The sequence below is a fragment of the Macrotis lagotis genome, chromosome 1 (assembly GCF_037893015.1).
Source record: "Macrotis lagotis isolate mMagLag1 chromosome 1, bilby.v1.9.chrom.fasta, whole genome shotgun sequence".
NCBI lineage: Eukaryota > Metazoa > Chordata > Mammalia > Peramelemorphia > Peramelidae > Macrotis > Macrotis lagotis.
In genome coordinates, this window is record NC_133658.1 from 482,327,106 (window position 1) to 482,345,779 (window position 18,674).

The 18,674-nt window shown below is 32.8% G+C and overlaps 1 protein-coding gene across 1 annotated transcript in view; it reads right to left on the minus strand.

Annotated features, from left to right (window-relative positions):
- The window catches only part of GABRG3 (gamma-aminobutyric acid type A receptor subunit gamma3), an 885,739-nt gene that overhangs the window by 380,795 nt on the left and 486,270 nt on the right, over nucleotides 1-18,674 (minus strand). The window contains exons 4-5 of the mRNA XM_074231952.1: nucleotides 8,949-9,169; nucleotides 5,993-6,075 (exon numbers count right to left, since the gene is read on the minus strand). Coding sequence (XP_074088053.1) covers nucleotides 5,993-6,075; nucleotides 8,949-9,169 — 304 coding nt within the window. The remainder of the gene's footprint in view (nucleotides 1-5,992; nucleotides 6,076-8,948; nucleotides 9,170-18,674) is intronic.

An 18,674-nucleotide genomic window follows, 5' to 3' on the forward strand; every position in this document is an offset into this window, starting at 1 on the left:
CAGAGTTAGAAGAAGACCACAGGAGTCTTTCTGCTATTACTGGGATAGGATTCTATTGTTTTGTCCATACTTGGATCTGGGTCACAGTCCTGGGTAGCAGTCCTGGGAAGAGGAGCAGTAACACAACAGAGCCTGCTGCTTCAGTGCATTAGAGGTAATTCTCCCAGTTTTAGGGCAGAAAGTAGTGCTTGTGGTCACCTACAGATAGGTCAGGAGAGAAGAAAACCTTCTCCTTAGATACTACCAAAACTAAAACCTTTCAGGTACATATATAGAAGCATTTCTGAAAACAGCTGCAAAAAACCCCAAAACTTGGAACGTTGTGCCCTCCAATCCAAAGAGTCTAAGTCAAGTCATAGCTTGGGGAAATGAGAAAACATGGGAGAAAAAATATCTGATCATAGAAAATTATTGTAGTGATAAGCAAGAATAAAATACACACACAGAGAAGATAAATAAAACATCTTCAAGAAAAATATGAATTGGTGTTAAGACATGAAAGTGCTCAACATTGATTATGAAAATCAAATAAGGGAGGTAGAAGAAAAATTGGGAAGAGAAATAAGAGTGGTGTGTGAAAATCATGAAAATTGAGTCAGCAGCTTGGTGAAGGAGTCACAAAAATATGGTGGAAAAAATAACATCTTAAGGACCAAATGGAAAAAGAGGTACAAAAAAGGCATTCTGCCTTAAAAAGAAGAAATCACCAAATGAAAAAGGAGATACAAAAGTTCACAGAAAAAATGACTCCTTAAAATATAGACATGGAGAAAAGTTAAGCTGATGAATTTGTGAGAAATCAAGAAAAAAAGAGAACTAAACTGAAAGAATGAATAATTAGAAGATAATATGAAAAATCTCACTGGAAATGAAAATGACCTAGAAAATAGTTCCAGGAGAGATAATTTTAAAATTATTAAACTACCTGAAAATCAGGACCAAAAAAAACCCCCTAGATATCATTTCTCAAGAAATTATCAAAGAACACTGCCCTGATATTCTAGAACCAGAGGGTTAAATAGAAATTGAGAGAATCCACCAATAATCACCTCCTAAAAGACATTCCAAAATGAAAATTGCCAGAAACATTATAGCCAAATTTCAGAGCCCTCCAGGTTGAGGAGAAAATATTACAAATAGTCAGAAAAAAATTTAATTATTGAGTAGTCATAGTCAGGATCGCAAAAAATTAAGCAAATTCTATGTTAAAGTATCATCTTGCATTACAACCAAGAATCAACTACCCAGCAAAATTGAACAAAGAGTTTCAGGGGAAATGATGGCCATTCAATGAAATGGGAGACTTTCAAACTTTCCTGAGGAAAAGACTAGAGCTGAATGGAACTTGTGATTTTCAAAGATAAGAATCAAGTGAAGGATAAAAAGATAAATAGCAAAGGTAAATAAATCATAAGTTACTTAATGATTTTGAAATGCTTATATTCTTACGTGAGAAGATGATACTGATAACTCAAGAATTTTCTCATTTCTTGGGGCAGTTAAAAGGAGCATATGTAGGTAGGGCATAGATGATAGTTGAATATGAAGGGATAATATATTAAAAAGATGGGTTTGAGGGGTTAGAAAGCAATGTACTATGAGAAGGGCAAAGGGAGAGGTGGAAAGGGGTAAGTTATGTCACATGAAAGCTTTTGCAGTAGAGTGGAGGTGGGGGGAAGTGAGGGGGAATGAGTGAGCCTAACTCTATTTTTGGCTCAGAGAGGGAATAAAATAAACACTCAATTGTGTATAAAAATTTATCTTACTCTAGGAAAAAAGTAGAACGTTAATGGAAGGAAATAGGTAAAAGGAAGAGGGTAAAAGAAGGGAGGGCAGATTGTGGGGAGAAGGTAGCCAGAAGTTTGAGGAGTGATAGTCTGAAAGGAGAGAGACAATATAATAAATGGGGGCTTGGGGGAATTGGTTGGAGAAAAATACAGTTATCAATAGTAACTGTGGGAAAATGTTGAAACAAGTTTCTCTTTTTTCTTTTCTTATTTATTTTTTCAAGGCAGTGGGGTTAAGAGACTTTCCCGAGGTCACACAGCTATGTACACATGTATTAAGTGTCTGAGGCTGAATTTGAACTCAGATTCTCCTGACCCCAGGACCGGTGTAGCTGACTAGCTGCCCACCTAGCTGCCCCTGAAATAAGCTTCTTTGATAAAGACCTCATTTCTCAAATATAGAGAAATGAGTTAAATTTATAAAACCAATAAGATTCATTCCCCATTTGGTAGTTTTTGAAGTTAGCAATACTGTCTTTGAACATTTTTAAAAAATTTCCTAAATTACTATTGATTGGAGAAATACAAATTAGAACAATTTTGAGGTACTATCTTATACCTATTGGACTGGCTAATAGGACAGCATAGGAAATGGACAAATTTTTGAAAGAATATAGGGGAAATGTTGGAGGAGTTGTGAAATGATTTAATCTTTCAAGTAAAGCAATTTGGAATTGCCCAAAGGGTTATAAAACTATGCATATCTTTTGAGCTAGCAATACCAGTACTAGATCTGTATTCCAGAAGATTTGAACAATGGAAAGGAAAAATAACCTGATAAATGTTTTTGCATGAGAATATTTATAGCAGTTCTTTTCTGGTAGCAAGCAAATGGAAATTGAGGGCATGCCTATCAGTTGGGGAATGGTTGAAGGAATTGTATTATTTGATTGTGATGGAGTGCTATTCTTCTGCAGTAAATGATAAGCAGGATGCTCTCAGCAAAACTGGAAGGAATTACATGAGCAGATTCAATGGGAAATATACTGTAAATAAAGAAACTAATATTACAGAATGATTGTTAGTGAATGACAAATTTTCTCAGTAGTGTTGTGATTCAAGACAACTCTCGAAGATTTATGATTAAGAAAGCTATCCTCCCAAGAGATAGGATACAGATTGAAGCATACTTTTTTATCTTTATTTTTCTTGAGACTTTTTTGGGGCGTATGTTTTTTACACATCAAAATTAATATGAAAATAATTTAACTAACTACCCATTTTTAACTTAAAAAGCAAATAATTTGCTTTCTCAATGTGGGGGATAGAAGAAAGAGAGAATTTGGAACTCAAAGTTTTGCAAATGAATGTATAAACTTATCTTGACATGTAACTGGGTAAAATAAAATAAAATTTTAAAAATCAAAAAAAGAAACTAAAGGAGCTATTAAAAATAAGTTAGGTCAATTTTGAATCATTCGTTCCTGAGGAGTGTGTAAATAGTAATAGCAATTATTGTTAAATGGATAACATTTATATGATCCTCAAGACATATCTTTTAAAATTAATTATATGTTTATTTCTGGTAGTAACTTCATGAATTAAGTACTTTGGATAATTTCAATAACCTTAGCTTACCAGTGCGGAAACTAAAACATAGGAAAAGTTTTAAACAACTTGTCCAAGGTAATGAATCTAAATAGTTGTTAGAGACAAATTTTGAACCTGTCTTCTTGATACCAAATTCAACATTCTGTTCACTCTGCAGTGATGACTATATTGCTCTTTACATACATTACTTGATATTCACATATATTTGATAGAAGGACTACAGGTATTATTGTCAGCCTTATTTTACACATAAGAAAACTGAGACTTAGAGAATCTGTCACAAATTTGCACAAATGGCAAGTGTGAACACAAGCATTTCCTTCCAGTGTTCCTTAGGGTATGGCAGACTGCTTCACAAGTAGAGTTATTTGCTCATGTCTCTTTTTGCTTGAACATTAGTTTAATATGAAACTGTACAATGCAAAGTATATTGCAATATATTTACAATGCCGATCCAGGTTTCTAGACAAACATAACTAAGAAACTGATCAGGAAAAAAAATATCAGTTATTATGATGGGGTGTTGGACAACTCAATTGTAATCACTGCCTTGTCTTAATCCTCAATGTTTGTCTTTCTTAAACAACTAAAAATTTAATTTTGGACCTCACAAGTTTGAAAAACTACAGCATAATAATGAGTTAACCCAAAAGTATCCATGAGCTCTTGACCTAAATAAATCATAAGAACCATTTAATATTATTTGCATTTTCTGCCACTTGCTTTTGTAGAACTATCAGGAGGAAAACTATTAAAAATAAAATATTTTTCCTTTTTAATGTGTGGAAGGGAAAGACATGTTAGTAAGTGTCATTCAACATGGGCATGGTGATCATTTTAAATCCTGTGTTTTGACATTTTCATGTTTATATAAAAGAATAATTTTCTACCTTTATAAGACCAATTGGGAAGATTGATGATTTTGTATTAAAATATTTTTTATTTAAGGCAATAAGGTTAAGTACTTGCCCAAGGCCACACAGCTAGACAATTAATAGGTGTCTTAGGTCAAATTTGAGCCCAGATTTGCTTGACTCCAGGGTCAGTGCTCTTTTTCCTGTATCACCTAGCTGTCCTAATTTGTATTTTCTTAATAATTTTGATTCACTTAGACTTCAAACTTTGAAATCCTGAAGTTTTGTGTGTGTATGTGTGTGTGGCTGCATGTTTGTGTGCATGTAGATACATACATATTTTAATATTGGTTTTTATTTGACTATTCTTTAAAATATAGATAGTTAATAAATCCAAAATGGAATAAGTGAATAAATCTACATTGAAGGTTGTATTAAAAGAAAATTATTTTGTGATCACCCTGAGCAAATAGAAACAGTTATTCATTCTCATTCAATTCATTATTTTTTATGAATATGTTAAAATTTGTATCAAGTTTGCAATAAAATCATTCAGCTTTCAGAGTAATATATTACAACTAAGCAAACATAACCAGTGACCTATTATTTTCTCTTCATTAACTGACTAAGCATACTCGATAATGTCTAAGAGGTTCATTCTATTTGTAGTGATTAGTTTCTCTTTTATGCATCCTTTGTCACATACTTCTCTCCACTGCTATCTGATAAGTATTATAACTTACCTTAAAAATTAAATATTATGTAATATGACAAGATTTATTCTCAGCTATTTAGCGCTTGTTTTCCAAATTGGGATATTCTTACCCAGACTGTGATATAATCAGTATTTTTTTTCCTCTTCTAACAAAACTTGCAAAACATTGCAACATTTTATTTTTGTCAATCTGATTGATTCAGTCAGAAGATCATTAGCAAAGGTATCAAAAACCATCTTCCTTGAAGGTTTTGTTGTGCTCATCTAGATTTGTTCTTAATATTTTGTTCATTAATTCTGCTGTACTAGCAAACAATTCTATTGTCTGGAAACTTTTTCTGATTAACATCATAGTTATTACAGCCAACACCAAATAAAATACCTAACATATATTGAGTAAATAGATCTACCTTTTTAAAAAATCAGTTTTATCTCACTTCTCCCATTGTTTTGAAAAAAGAAATAATTTATAACACATACTAACTGAATTAGACAATTCTGTCTTATCTTCTGTGAGTATTCTTATTGTAGATCATTGTACTAAAAAGGGTTCTTGTTAGGTAAATGACTAATAATGATACCAAGACCTTTTACTAACAGTAATGTTGATGGATATAAATCATAAACAATACAAATCCATACTAAATTACTGAATCTGAGGGATATTAGATAGCATATGGTGAGACTACAATTTTAATTGAGGTAAAGTTATTTATCTGTGAAATAAAATCTTTTTACCTTTTACCTGACAAAACCTTTTACTTTTACTTCTTATTAAAATATCTGAATATTTCACTTGGGCCCATATAATACACTCCAGTTTGAAAAGCATATTTCTTTTTCTTTCTTAAACCCATAAATATCTGAAATTTGGCTAATGGAGTGTCTCTCAAGTTTATTAAAGGACTCTATCTGGCCACAGACTTTCACTCATAATTCTAAAATGAAAATTACTCTTCTGGGAAATACCAATAAACATCAGTTGTCAATATGTAGAAAAAATATATACAATTTACTAGGAAATAGTAACATTATTGTATGTGTTCATGATTCAGATATAATTTCAAAATGAAGGCAGTACTTACAGCTGGAGAATATCAGTGGACATGAATGTTCATCCATTGGAAAATTATGGAGCTGTAGCTGGCATTCTGCATTGATGGTGAGCCTATGGATAAGCCAAACATCACTTTCATAGCCAGGCACATTAGATTACAATTGTGTTCAAGGGCAAAATCTACTGGGAACTATTTATTCAAGCAATTTAGGATCGTTATAGGCAGCTATAGCAAATTAACAATAGTTGATTTTATAAAAATGATCTCTTTCTCTGTGTCTCTTTTTCTCTCTTTCTTTCTTTATTCTCTTCTTTTTTTAAATACCAGAAAAGGCTAACTAGTTAGGAGAATAAAAGACCATGGCTGAAGATAATGTTTTTTTTTTTTTCCTGGAGAAGGAAAATTACAACAAAAACAACAATAAATCCCAATAACATTCAAATTCAGTAAATTTTTTGTTCTCTAGCTAAAATATTAATTTGCTTGAATTGTATATGTTCATTCACATTTTTAATTTTATTTATATGTATAGATGAGAATGACATCCAGTTTATGCATTTTCAGAAGCACTCATAGATTCAGTGCAAGGAAATGAGGTTGAGTGACTTGCCTGAGGTCACCAAGCTAGGTAATTATTAAGTTTTGAGGTCACATTTGAACTCAAGTCCTCTTGACTCCAGGGCCAGTGCTCTATTCACTGTGCCACCCAGCTGCCCTTATAGATTCATTTTTACGAAAATCATGTTTAAATTGAGAGACAGCATGATATGGGGGAAAGAAGGGATTGCTTGGATACAAAAAGATAAGGGGTCAAATTCTACTCTTGACCCTTTTTAGGTATGTGATGAGGATCAACCTATGTGACTTTTTAGTAATCTGGATAACTTAGATTTAGAATCAACATTGTAAGTAACAGAGAAGTTGCAAGTCTGTGTCAGGAATTAGCATACTAGAAATTCCTCAATTTAATGAAATTACAGATATCCAAATCCTTTTTGCCTCCCTCCTAAACCAAAAAAAAATGTTGAGCCTATTACAGGACTGAATATGTTTTACTTATTGCACATAGAAATTTCAAATACAAACTCTACAAGAGTATGAATTAAATCCTCCAAAAAAAGGAAAATATACTCTAGTTCATCCTTTATGAGAAACCAGTAAAGTTTTACCATAGGGTGGTTAGCTTTTTTTCTTAGAAAGAGTACAGAATTAAATGGACAATATTTAAGACTTAGTACCAATATATGTCCTCTACATTAAAAGGACAAATCTGGAGTAGTTAGATATCTTTCAGGAATAAAGCATTTTGGAAGTTTTGCTTTTTTATCAGGGCAGAAAACCATGTGTTCATTCTGATACTGTCTGTTTGTCAATCTGTTATCAGTCTGTCCATTATCTAAGGGGCACAAATTTCCCTTCATGATGTTAGAAATAGATGAGACTTTAGAGATTATCTAGTCCCATTGCTATATTGAGATGAGGAAATAGGTTTCAATATGTAGAGAAACTTCTGAATGTTCATATAGATTGTAAATAGTCCTGAGCTTGTGCATTAATCCCAGGTCTTTTTGTTCCAGTTGTGATAATCTTTCCTCTACAGTATGCTGCCTGTCATGGTTATAAACCATTTTGAATTCTTTATCAAGATCATCTAGTCTTAAAGAAGTATCACCAAATCTAATCTCCCAACATTCAGGTTACAGAAGTCTGAAAATTTGTTGGCAGCAACATGCATTTGAATGAACCTGATCCCTTCAACTTTATCCTTCCAAATAGTCATTTCTTTGTACCTTTTGGTTGTATAATAAAAAGGCAAAATTGTCATTGTTTCCCTTTTTCACTTAGTAGTAATAATTCCATATTTTAAGCAAAGCTTGAGAGAAAAAAAGAAAACAAAACATTTGTGTTAAAAATGCAAAATCTCCTTGGAAATCTAACCATGACAAAAAGGAGAGGCAAAGTTGACTATCATTTATTTTAGGACCTCTGAATAATCATTTAGAAGTGGGGCATTTAGCTGCCATTCCATTTATTTGACTGTTTCTCATATTAACCACAGTGATACTTTGCCTTCATATAAACAGTGAAGAAACTATCCACATTTTGATAGCTATATATGCATTCTGGGATATGATCACCAATCATGCATATCTTCAAGGACATTCATTAATAAGTGAGGAAGAGAGACAGAGACAGAGAAAGATAGAAAGAGAGAGAGAGAGGTCCACTGTGTGCAACAAATTGGAGATATGACATCACTTTAGTAAATGTCAAGAGAAAAAAAATGTCGGGGTAGGGAGTAGGAGGAAGCTTGCTGTAAGGAAGATTTCATTTTGCTGGAATTGCAATTAAGTAAAAGCATTTGCTTAATGGGATAATTTCTGTATTACTTTGGTAAGCCTTTGTCACTATATTTGAATAAAAAAATCTGAACAGTAATATACTATAGTTTGCATGTAAATTAGACTTAGTAAAATGATATCACTTCCTTTTGCAGTGGTTTTTATTTTGTTTTTGTTTCTGTGTTTGTGTGTATTATATAGAAAATGAAGCATATATATATATTCATATATCATGCCTTTATATCATATAATTTTTAAAAAGAACACATTTTTGAAATTCAAAAAGAGTTAGTCTAGTTTATTTCACTTATTAAGCTAATTTCTTCTTATCAAGTCATCCTCCCCTATACCTTGCACTCCAGAATACTGCACAATAATATTTTTTAAAGTTCTTTGTTTTTGCACACAGTAATAAGTGAGCAAAGTATCAAGTTTGAAGATCATTTCTTGGATTTCCAGCTTCCAAACTGTACATTTTACATAGGGACAACTGGAATGTTTTCATGAAAATTCATATCAAGAATGAAAAATTGATGAAATTTCAAAGTGGGGGTGCTACTGTATAGTAATTTAGTAACCCAAATAAAATTACTGATGATTCAAGAAACTTTTATTCCAAATGCTACTAAACATTCCCTTACCTTAAAGTATATAATATTTTCCCATCATTCCATATTCTGAGCAGTTGGTTGGGGGTAGTAATCCAGTGAGCTTCTGCAGTTTTTGAGTTTCGGAATATAGTATCTGGAATCCAGATTAACCCAACCATATTGCTGTTCAGAGTTAGTATTTTCATAGTGCTGTTGAATCGAAGGCGACTATCTGTCCAAGTTTGAGCAAAAAATATGTCAATTTGGTATTCCTGGCAAGGAAAGAAAAAAAAAAAGAAGTGAACTTATTAGTATGTTTTCTTAATATCTCCTGTCTATCTTAAAGTGACCCTTTCTATTCATTTACCATTTTTCTTATTTTATAATCTTTGGAATCCCAGAAATCTATACATTTCTTTCTTGGTTCACTATTCGCGATCTGAAGTTTCTTAGAGAAGTCAAAATGCAATTTTATACCTAAAATATCTGTTTTATCACCTTGGAAATAGTGGTTGCTTGGCCTTGTTGTTTAAAACAGGTGTTTAAGATTTAAAAATTCATGGAGCATTAAAGATGGTCATTGGTAAATGGTCTAATAACATGCAAATGGAGTTAAATAACATTTACTACCAGAAAATTGCTTCATTTTTACCCTGTCATATACTCTTTTGCATGTTTAGCCCTAAGCAGAAAGATTATAGCAGCATATTGTTACCATTATAGATGCAAATTCATTTTTCTTCTCCATAGATGATACTTCTAATTCTTTGCTCTCTTCCCCTGCCCCCAGCAAGTGCTCAGACCTTAAAGGATCATTAATATGCTAATACCATAGTCACTAGTTGCAAAGTTGTGTTAGTATGATTTAAGAACAGAGACCATTCCCTTCCTTCCCAATATGTATGATGCTAAATAGCTCTAAATCAAATGTATGGATTAGTAAAGTTTTGATTTTTGTATGGTCATATGACCACATTTTCTTTTATCATCATTTTCATAGTTGGCCAGAGTTGTATGATAATAGGCAAATAACTTCAACTCTTTGTGCCTCAGACAACTCCCTAGAAGAAAACTGCTGAGCATAGATGAGTTTCAAGCTGCACTGGGAGAAAGAATTCACAAACTAAGTATATAACACACTTCAATTTAATTTAACAAAATTTTATTAAGAACTTCATATTGCCAGACTTGGAGGATATAAAATTCAAAATTCAAAAATGAAACCATTCCTGCTCATGAGATGCTAGAATTTTACCAAGGAAAAGGAACATGTGCCAAAGAGACACAATGTTCCAAGTTTAAACTTTTGAAAGCTAGAGTCCAACATTCTTTCATAGTTCTTCAGTATCAAAGCGGAGCCTGCCAACCAGCTAAGTGATTGGTAGTGTGACTTGCACAATTAGATTTATTATAATGGGGAGTTTGTTTGCAAGGCATCATTCTCACTTGCTTTTCCTAGAACTATTCCATACCATGGACTGATGATGGGAAACAGGACTATTACTGATGGTCCAGATGCTGTGTTTGTCTCTTGGGCATGGCACTTCAACATACCATAAGTGCAGGTCAATACAAGCATGTGATATTTGGCAACAGAATGCAGCAACTTGATATATTCTATGGGTGATAAGTCCCATATTCTCTCCTTGCTCTTTGCCAATTGAAAAAAACAAACAGATTTAAAGCCCTCTTTATGCTCCATGCACTCTCCTTGAATACAAATTGTTAAAAAAATTATTGAGAGAGCTATTAGTGTGATTCTGGTTAAATGATTTTATCCTTGGGTCTCAAATTCCTCATTTGTAATATGGAGAGAGGGATGGAACAATCACAAAAGTCTTAGCACTAACATAATATGAAATTAGCTTCCTTCCAAGCATAAACCCATGTTAGCACAGAATTGTTCATTTCACTTGGTCTATTTAGTCAAATGACTATGGATTGTTAAAATGACTCTGAGAGTTCATTTTTATGATTTCTTATATTTGCAATGATGATGCAGGAAGATAACTTTTCCATATATGTGCATTGCAAACTCTTATAGAAATTATATAAGAATAGCTGGAAATAAATATGATAATATCATAAGTAATGACACCATTCAATTGACCAAAGATTAATCTTACTTTGGGAACAGAACATTAGTGGTGTGTTCTAAATTCTGCTTCCAACAGAGAAAAGAATTAGTCCTATTTGATAAAAGCATTTTTCTAATATATCTTTTACTCAAGATAATTTCAGCAACTTCAATTCAATATGTGGCATGCTCACTCTGACAATTAAATTGTTCCTAAATTTAACAAATATTTGAGAAAAACCTCATACACAAAAAGAGATTTTTGATTTTATTATAGTAGTAGTCCTTTTGTTATTTTTGTTCAGTACCATTAACTATGGTTTTTCTTGGACACAAAAAATCTCAAATGATGTTTTAAATTATACATAATACTTTTAGGTGCATAAGTATCTAAGAAAGTGAAGCATCTGATGTACAAATAATTCATCTGAAAGGCAAAGTAATGAATTAAAAAGTGACAGAGGAAAATGAATATGCACTGAATCCATCATTGCAAATGTTAGTATTTTGGGTTTCCTAAATAATTTGTTTTAATAATTTCAGTGTCTAATGAGTCCTAAATAAGCCATGAATTGTTGTAGTGAGTAGAAGATGCTAGCACAACTAGAGAAAAATCATACTCGTGAATATAGTATTTTAAACTGTAACTTTGATAGAACTACAGAAAGGGTTCTTAATCTGATTATCCTTGCCAATGATTCAAATAGAAAAAATAGAGACTCTAAGCTCTTAAGAAACTATAATCAACAACAATGAGGTATCACCTCACACCTATCAAATTGACCAAGATGAGAAAATGGAAAATGATCAATGTTGGAGAAGTTGTGGGAGGACTGGGACATTGATGCATTGCTAGTGGAATTGTGAATGGATCCAAGCTTTCTGGAGACCCATATAGAACCATGCCCAAAAAGCAATAAAACTTTTCATACCCTTTGAACAGCAATTCTAATTCTAGGTCTATATCTGAAGAAATTACCAAAAAAAGGGAAATATCCCAAAATATTCATAGAAGTTTTTCCCCCCAGTGTCAAAGAATTAGCAATTGAGGGGATGCCCCATCAACTGGGGAATGGCTAAACAAGTTATGGTACATGAATACTGTGGAATACTGTAGTTTTATAAGAAATCATAAAAGGTCAAATTATAGAGAAGCATGGAATGACATAAGGGATCTGATGTTGCGCAAAGGGAGTACAACCAAGGGAATGATGTACACATCAACAACACTGTGAGATGAGCGACCTTAATGAACGCAGATCCTCTCAGCTGTTCAGAGAGCTAGGACAACTGTATTAGATTGGCTATGGACAATGTTATCCCCTCCAGAGGAAGAAAATCAAAACCAAAACACACAAAAAATAAGCCTTCAGAAACTGATGAACATTTTATAAAAATTATAACTTATGTTTCTCTTTCCCTTAATCCTAATTCTTCATACTGAAAACTAATCTGTAAACAGGTTTATCAAAAATATGTATGTACAATGCTAACCTGACTGTTCGCCTCTGAGGGAAGTGGGGTGGGAAGGGAGTGTGGAAGGAAATTTTATAACTTAAAAATATACATGTGTATAGGATGAAAATGAATAAATAAATAAATACAAGGAAGAAACTGGCATCATGGAATTACAGATTCCTTTTTTGCAACAGGGGATGTCATGATAGCCTATTAAATTGCATCTTTACTCAAATAACATTGCTCACATCAACAAAATATCACGATAATATAGCCATGCATTTTAAACAATGGCCAAAATGTTATGAGTCCCCACTGTGTCATGAATTTCCAATTTTTTGAAATACTGTACAAATTACTTTGGTTGCTGATATTCTTATTACATATTTCAACCTCTATGGTACTAACTCCCACAAGCATCAAGTTCTATAAAAGGCTAGATTACTGCATGTGACTAACTGTTCTCATGAAACTAATTGCCTCCTATAGAATTAGTTCCCCAAATATGTTTTTATAGACTTTAGCTAGGGATTATTGGGGGGAAAAGGTGATAATAAGGATCATAAGAAGAATGTTATTTCTTCACTTACATAAGTTCTATTACTTGGGATGAAATGCTGAGACTGTTTTAATATTTCAAATGTAGTAGAATTTATTGGAAGATTAATACCAACCTGTTCTTTTGCTAACAGATTTCTTGAAAAATTCATCTACTTTTAGCAAGGCAAGGCAAGACAAGATCGAGCAACAAGAATTTATTAAGATTTTTAAGTACTTACTTTGTTCCAATCTAGTGCTAGGCAATGAGATGCAAATAGTAGTAAAAAAAGACAGTTTCATTCTTAAGGAATTTATATTGTTATGGGTGAAGAAATATACAAAAGAGAACTTAGATGACTGTGTGAGACTTTGTGAGGAGGGACTATTCCATGGGATCTGGACTTTGAAGTCTAGAATTGAGGGAAGATCAAGGCATGAGATGACAGATGAGACATGATTTCAGATTCAGAAAGTCAAACGTGGAGTCATGAGGGAAATGAAGATTATCCAGTCTTAGTCTGTTCAAAATGAAGACTCCATCAGGATCTTTAAGAATGGAAAAATGGAGTTGGCAAATTGGAGAGATGTTCTATGGTAAAAGGCTACAAGGTCAAATGAATATTACAGGGTGAGGAAACCCTAGGCACCATGGGAAATGATGCTGCAGCGGCAACTGAAAAATGTTATTTCAGAAAGAGAGAAAACAGACTCCATTTTTCTTTTCCTCCTATAACTTGATTCCATTCATAACACTTTATAACATGAAATACATTCTCAAATGGCACTGATAATGTCCTCCTTACAAATTAATGAACTTTTAAAATTATGCTTACTCTCCTGGGCAGCTCTATTGAATTTTGTATCATTTGCCATGATTTCCGTCTCTCCATTTAGCATCTTGTATCTTTTTCACTACTTTACTCATGCTCCTGTTTTTCAAATTCTAAATATGCCATTCCACAATACCCACTACCCCTGCAAAGCAACAAATTGCTTGTCCTCTTCAGAATTAAAACTCTTGAAAGAAGAGTCTGTATTACATTTTCTATTTATTCATGCACTCTTTAAGTTCCTCTGACATTTGATATTATCTCTACTATTAAACGTGTGGTAAGCATTTCTTGGGAGTTCTCTTTTGTGGGTAATATTCTTTACATTTTTTATTCTAATATTATGTAATAAATAAAATGATCATTTTGGGAAGTAAAATACCAGCGAGAAATGGGCATGGTCCAGTGGAGAAATTACTGAGTTTGGAATTGAGAACCTAGATTCAATTTCAAGATATGGATGATCTTAGACATAATTTCACTTCCATGGGTTTCACATTTCTTTACTGTGTGATGAAACTCTTTAGAATATGATTCACAGATATTTTTAGAACCTTTATGATAAGTACTGTGTTGATAATGATGATAATGATGCCTATCCTTTGTTTTCCAAGAATATCTAACATCAGGAAGGTGATGTCATGATATGCACATTAGCTGGATTTGAATGTGTGGGTGCTGTGCTAAGTCTCCAACCTGACTTTCTTCTCAAGAACCATCTTACTCTAATGGACAGATAGAATGGGGATGACTGGAAACAGTCCTAGAAATAGCACTCAGAGTTAAGTGGCTTGTCCAAGGTCCCCTAGCTAGTAAATATCTGATTTCACATTTGAACTCAGGACCAATTGAAATCAGAACTGGCACTCTACCCACTGTGCTCTCTAGCTGTCCCTTACTGTCTGAGGTAGTATATTGTTGTTTCTTCATTTAATGAAGTTCAATTCTCCATGACCCCTATTTGAAGCAAAGCTACTGGCATTTTTCCCCATTTCTTTCTCCAGCTCATTTTACAAATGAGAAACTGAGGGAAACAGGGTTAAGTGATTAGCCTAGGGTCATACAAGTACTATCTGAGACCACTTCTGAACTTAGGTCCTACTGATTCCAGACCTGGTTCTGTACCCATTGAACCACCTATTCCCATTGGTTCTAAAAATATATCTTATTTTAAGTAAAAATAGTCCATTTCCTCAAGGAATGTATTGTTTGGTAAGGGATAGTTACACATACACACACACATGTTTTATTTTGGAAGCTGTTTGGTATGGTTAAAAAAAGTTATCTCAACTTAGAATTCTGGGATTTAAATCCTTGTTTGGGCAGAACTGTTCAGTTTGGCATACCCACATTAAAGAAGGCACTGTGCTCTCTATGAGCAAAGTAGAATTGCAATAGCTCAAAAGACACATGAGATACACAAATTTACATGCATTCCAAATATTTCTGCAGACCTGTGTGTCGAACCTGTGGTAGAGCGTTTGAGTTCATATTGGTCTGATCAGCCACAAACAGATACAGTGTCCATTAACCTCAACATCATCACAATGTCATTTTGATTCTCTTTGATAAGCAAGGATAACAACCACCAAAGGACTAAAAAGAAAATGAAGATCCTTTCCTGTTCAAAAATCTATAATTATGTATTTGGGCTTAAACAAAGCATACTAAAGCTTGATCAAAATAAATAGATAAATAAAACCTGTTTGTTTGACCTGAGAAGAAAGATATTATCAACTATTGGGATGAGAGGTAAGAAGGTTTTTTGGAAACCTGATAATTAAATTGTACTTTAAAGAATAGAATAGAGTTCAACAATAAAAGGGGATAACTGGAACAATGGCAGGATCTTTAGGCATTTACATCTAAGATGATACAACTGACTAGGCAGTTGTTGCTTATAATTTGTTTGTTCTGGGTTAGAAGTTGAGTTGGGTTCTTCCATTATTATAGCTTGAAAACAAAAGAGATCTTTTGCTCACCCATCTTCTGTATAAAATCTTCTATGAATTTGTTACTTACATGAGGTCAAAGAGAGGAGGTATTAATGGAGAAGCAATTTATGGTATTATAGATCTGCATGTGGAAGAGTACTAGAAGGTTATCTAATTTTTACAGTGAAAGAAATTGAAAGTTTTGACCAGTTCAAGTTTAAACAAATAGTGATTTGCAGAGGTCAGATTTGAACCTATATCATCTGATTTTATAGACAATATTGGTTTTTTTTCCTTTTGAAACATCCTGTCATTTACATGGTCACTATATGAGAGGATAGAATGAATGAAGAGTCACAAGGCTATGAAAAAGCAAGACAGGGTAGTGTCAAAGAATAAGGAAGTGGTAAAGAGAAACAAATTTCAATAATAAGCTAGGGTTTGAGCACTTTCATTTTGTGTTACCAGATTTACATCCAGAGGAAATGTTTTATAAATAGTTGGTGATTCTGGTTTGGGGAGCAGAAGAAAGATCATTGTATAAATACAAGTTTTAGATTTATCTTCTGAAAAGCAGTAAGTAGTAGAAATTAGCAAGGCTTAAAATGATTTTCAACTCAGTCAGTAATTAAAAATGTAGCAAAAATTCAAAAAAATGAAAAACATTTTCCCAATTTAATACTAATCAATAAGAATTTGTTAACTGCTTTCTATATTAATTTATAGAGATACTAGATTCCAGAGATTCAAAAAAATTCAAATGAATTACAGATTTATTCTTATAGGTGCAACAGTGGGAAACAACTATTTTCTGGTTTATGGTTAACTGCAACATCTTCACTTAAATTCAGTATTTTAAAAATCTTTTGTTTTATAGTTCAAATGAAGGTGAAATTGCACTATATAAATACAATCTTATTGTCTACTAATTTGCTTGAAAAAATGTCACTATATATAAAGGCCTATTTTAAGTTGTTCCTAAAATAGAAATCAGCTGAAGGCTAATACATTCTCCAGGAGGTAATGCAACACGTTTAGACATTAATAGGATAATTACTCTTCAGAGGCCAAATCAGGTAAATGACATAAAATATTTCATCAGCAGAAAAACCATTGTCTTTTTTTGAAGAATTTTCTGAAGATAGAGAACTCATCATCCATTTTGTAATTCTCTATGGGTCTGAGACTTCTACTAAATAGGGTACTTGAGAAGCAGTTGAAATATCTCCTGGCTAAAATTAAATAAGTGATATTATAGTTTATAATATTTAAGGATTTCATTTTCAGTTTTTAGATCAAAATCATTAGATCTTGAGTCGGGAATTTTATTTTTTTTATTTATTTAAGGCAATGGGGTCAAGTGACTTTCCCAAGGTCTCACAGCTTGGAAATTATTATAAGACTTAGGCAAGATTTGAACTCAGTTCCCCCTGACTCCAGGGATGGTGCTCTATTCACTGTGCTGCCTAGCTGCCACTAGAACTCTGGAACTTTAAAGTGATTCATGTTTATAAAATGGAAATATTTTATATATGATATCTTGGTATATGGCCTTGTAGTATCTTATGATTATATATTTACAATGAGAAGTTATCTTGGAAATCATCTGGAAAGGCCTCTCTTTTTACAGGTGAACAAACTGAGGCCAGAGTAGTTGAGTAAATTTATTGAGGTTGCAAAAGAAGTAAGTGGAAGAATATAAATCAAAGCTGGCTGCATTCAGATCCAATATTCTTCTCATTATACTACAATGCCTATGTTAAAAAGTGCTACAAAAGTAAATACAAAAAAGAAACTCAAAGGAGTTGAAAATATTGGCAAATTATATATTTGTGTTATTGGAAGGTATATCCACTTGGATAAATATATTCATTCAGATTATTGATGTACAATGTTGGGAAAAGACTGAGAACCTCATAATATATATCAATAGGAGAAGTTAGAATATGAACTGGATGGTTTTCAAAGAGTGAAAAAAGGGTGGGAAATTGGATAGAAATTGAGTTATTAGACTTTGAAGAGGAAAGTTAACTGAGGAATGAGGTACAACCTGGTTGTAATCACTGATTTGTTATTTTTATTTTATTTCCAGTTATTTGCAAAGGTAGTTTTCAACATTCATCCATTTGCAAGTTTATGAACTCTATGTTTTTCTACCACTCTCCCTCACTATCATTTTCCCAAAGTAGAAAAATTCTGGTAAAAGTTTTACATGTACAATTGCATTTATCATATTTCTATATTAGTCATTTGGGGAAAGTGGGGAAAATGAGAAAGAATATGCATAAAATATATGTTTTAAAGTGAAAATAGCATGTTTTGCTCTGCTTCAGACCACATAGTTTTGTTGTTGTAGTTGTTATGTTCTTTGGATATGGATGTCATTTTTCTAAGGGTTGTCTTTGATCACTGAATTATTGAGTAGAGCTGAATCCATTGTAGTTGATCCATCTCCTAATGTTGTTGTTAATGTGTATAATGTGTTCCTGGGTTTTCTCAATTCACTCTGCAAGTATTCATGATCTTCATGCAAGTCTTTCTAGGTTTTTCTAAAGTCTAGCCACTCATGATATTTTAAAAAAACAATAAACTACATAACATCCATATACCATACTAGATATAGTCTTGAAGAGCAAACTATAGTTCCAGAACAATTAGAAAATACAATAACCACCAGAAGCCTGGATTTCAAGGTACACAAGGAAACCCAGTTTTCAGAAGTAATATTGTGGTAAAAGCAGAGAAGAAAGAGGGAACTTAATAAAAACTGTGAAAAATAGCCAAAGGGCACAGTGGAATATGCTAGAACAATGGTATCAAATTCAAACAGAAACAAGGCCACTGCAATGTAAAATAAGGATCCCTGGGGTGCCACATATTGACAGAGAAAGACATATTAACATTATCTATTTTTATTTTATTATAATGTATTTTGTAT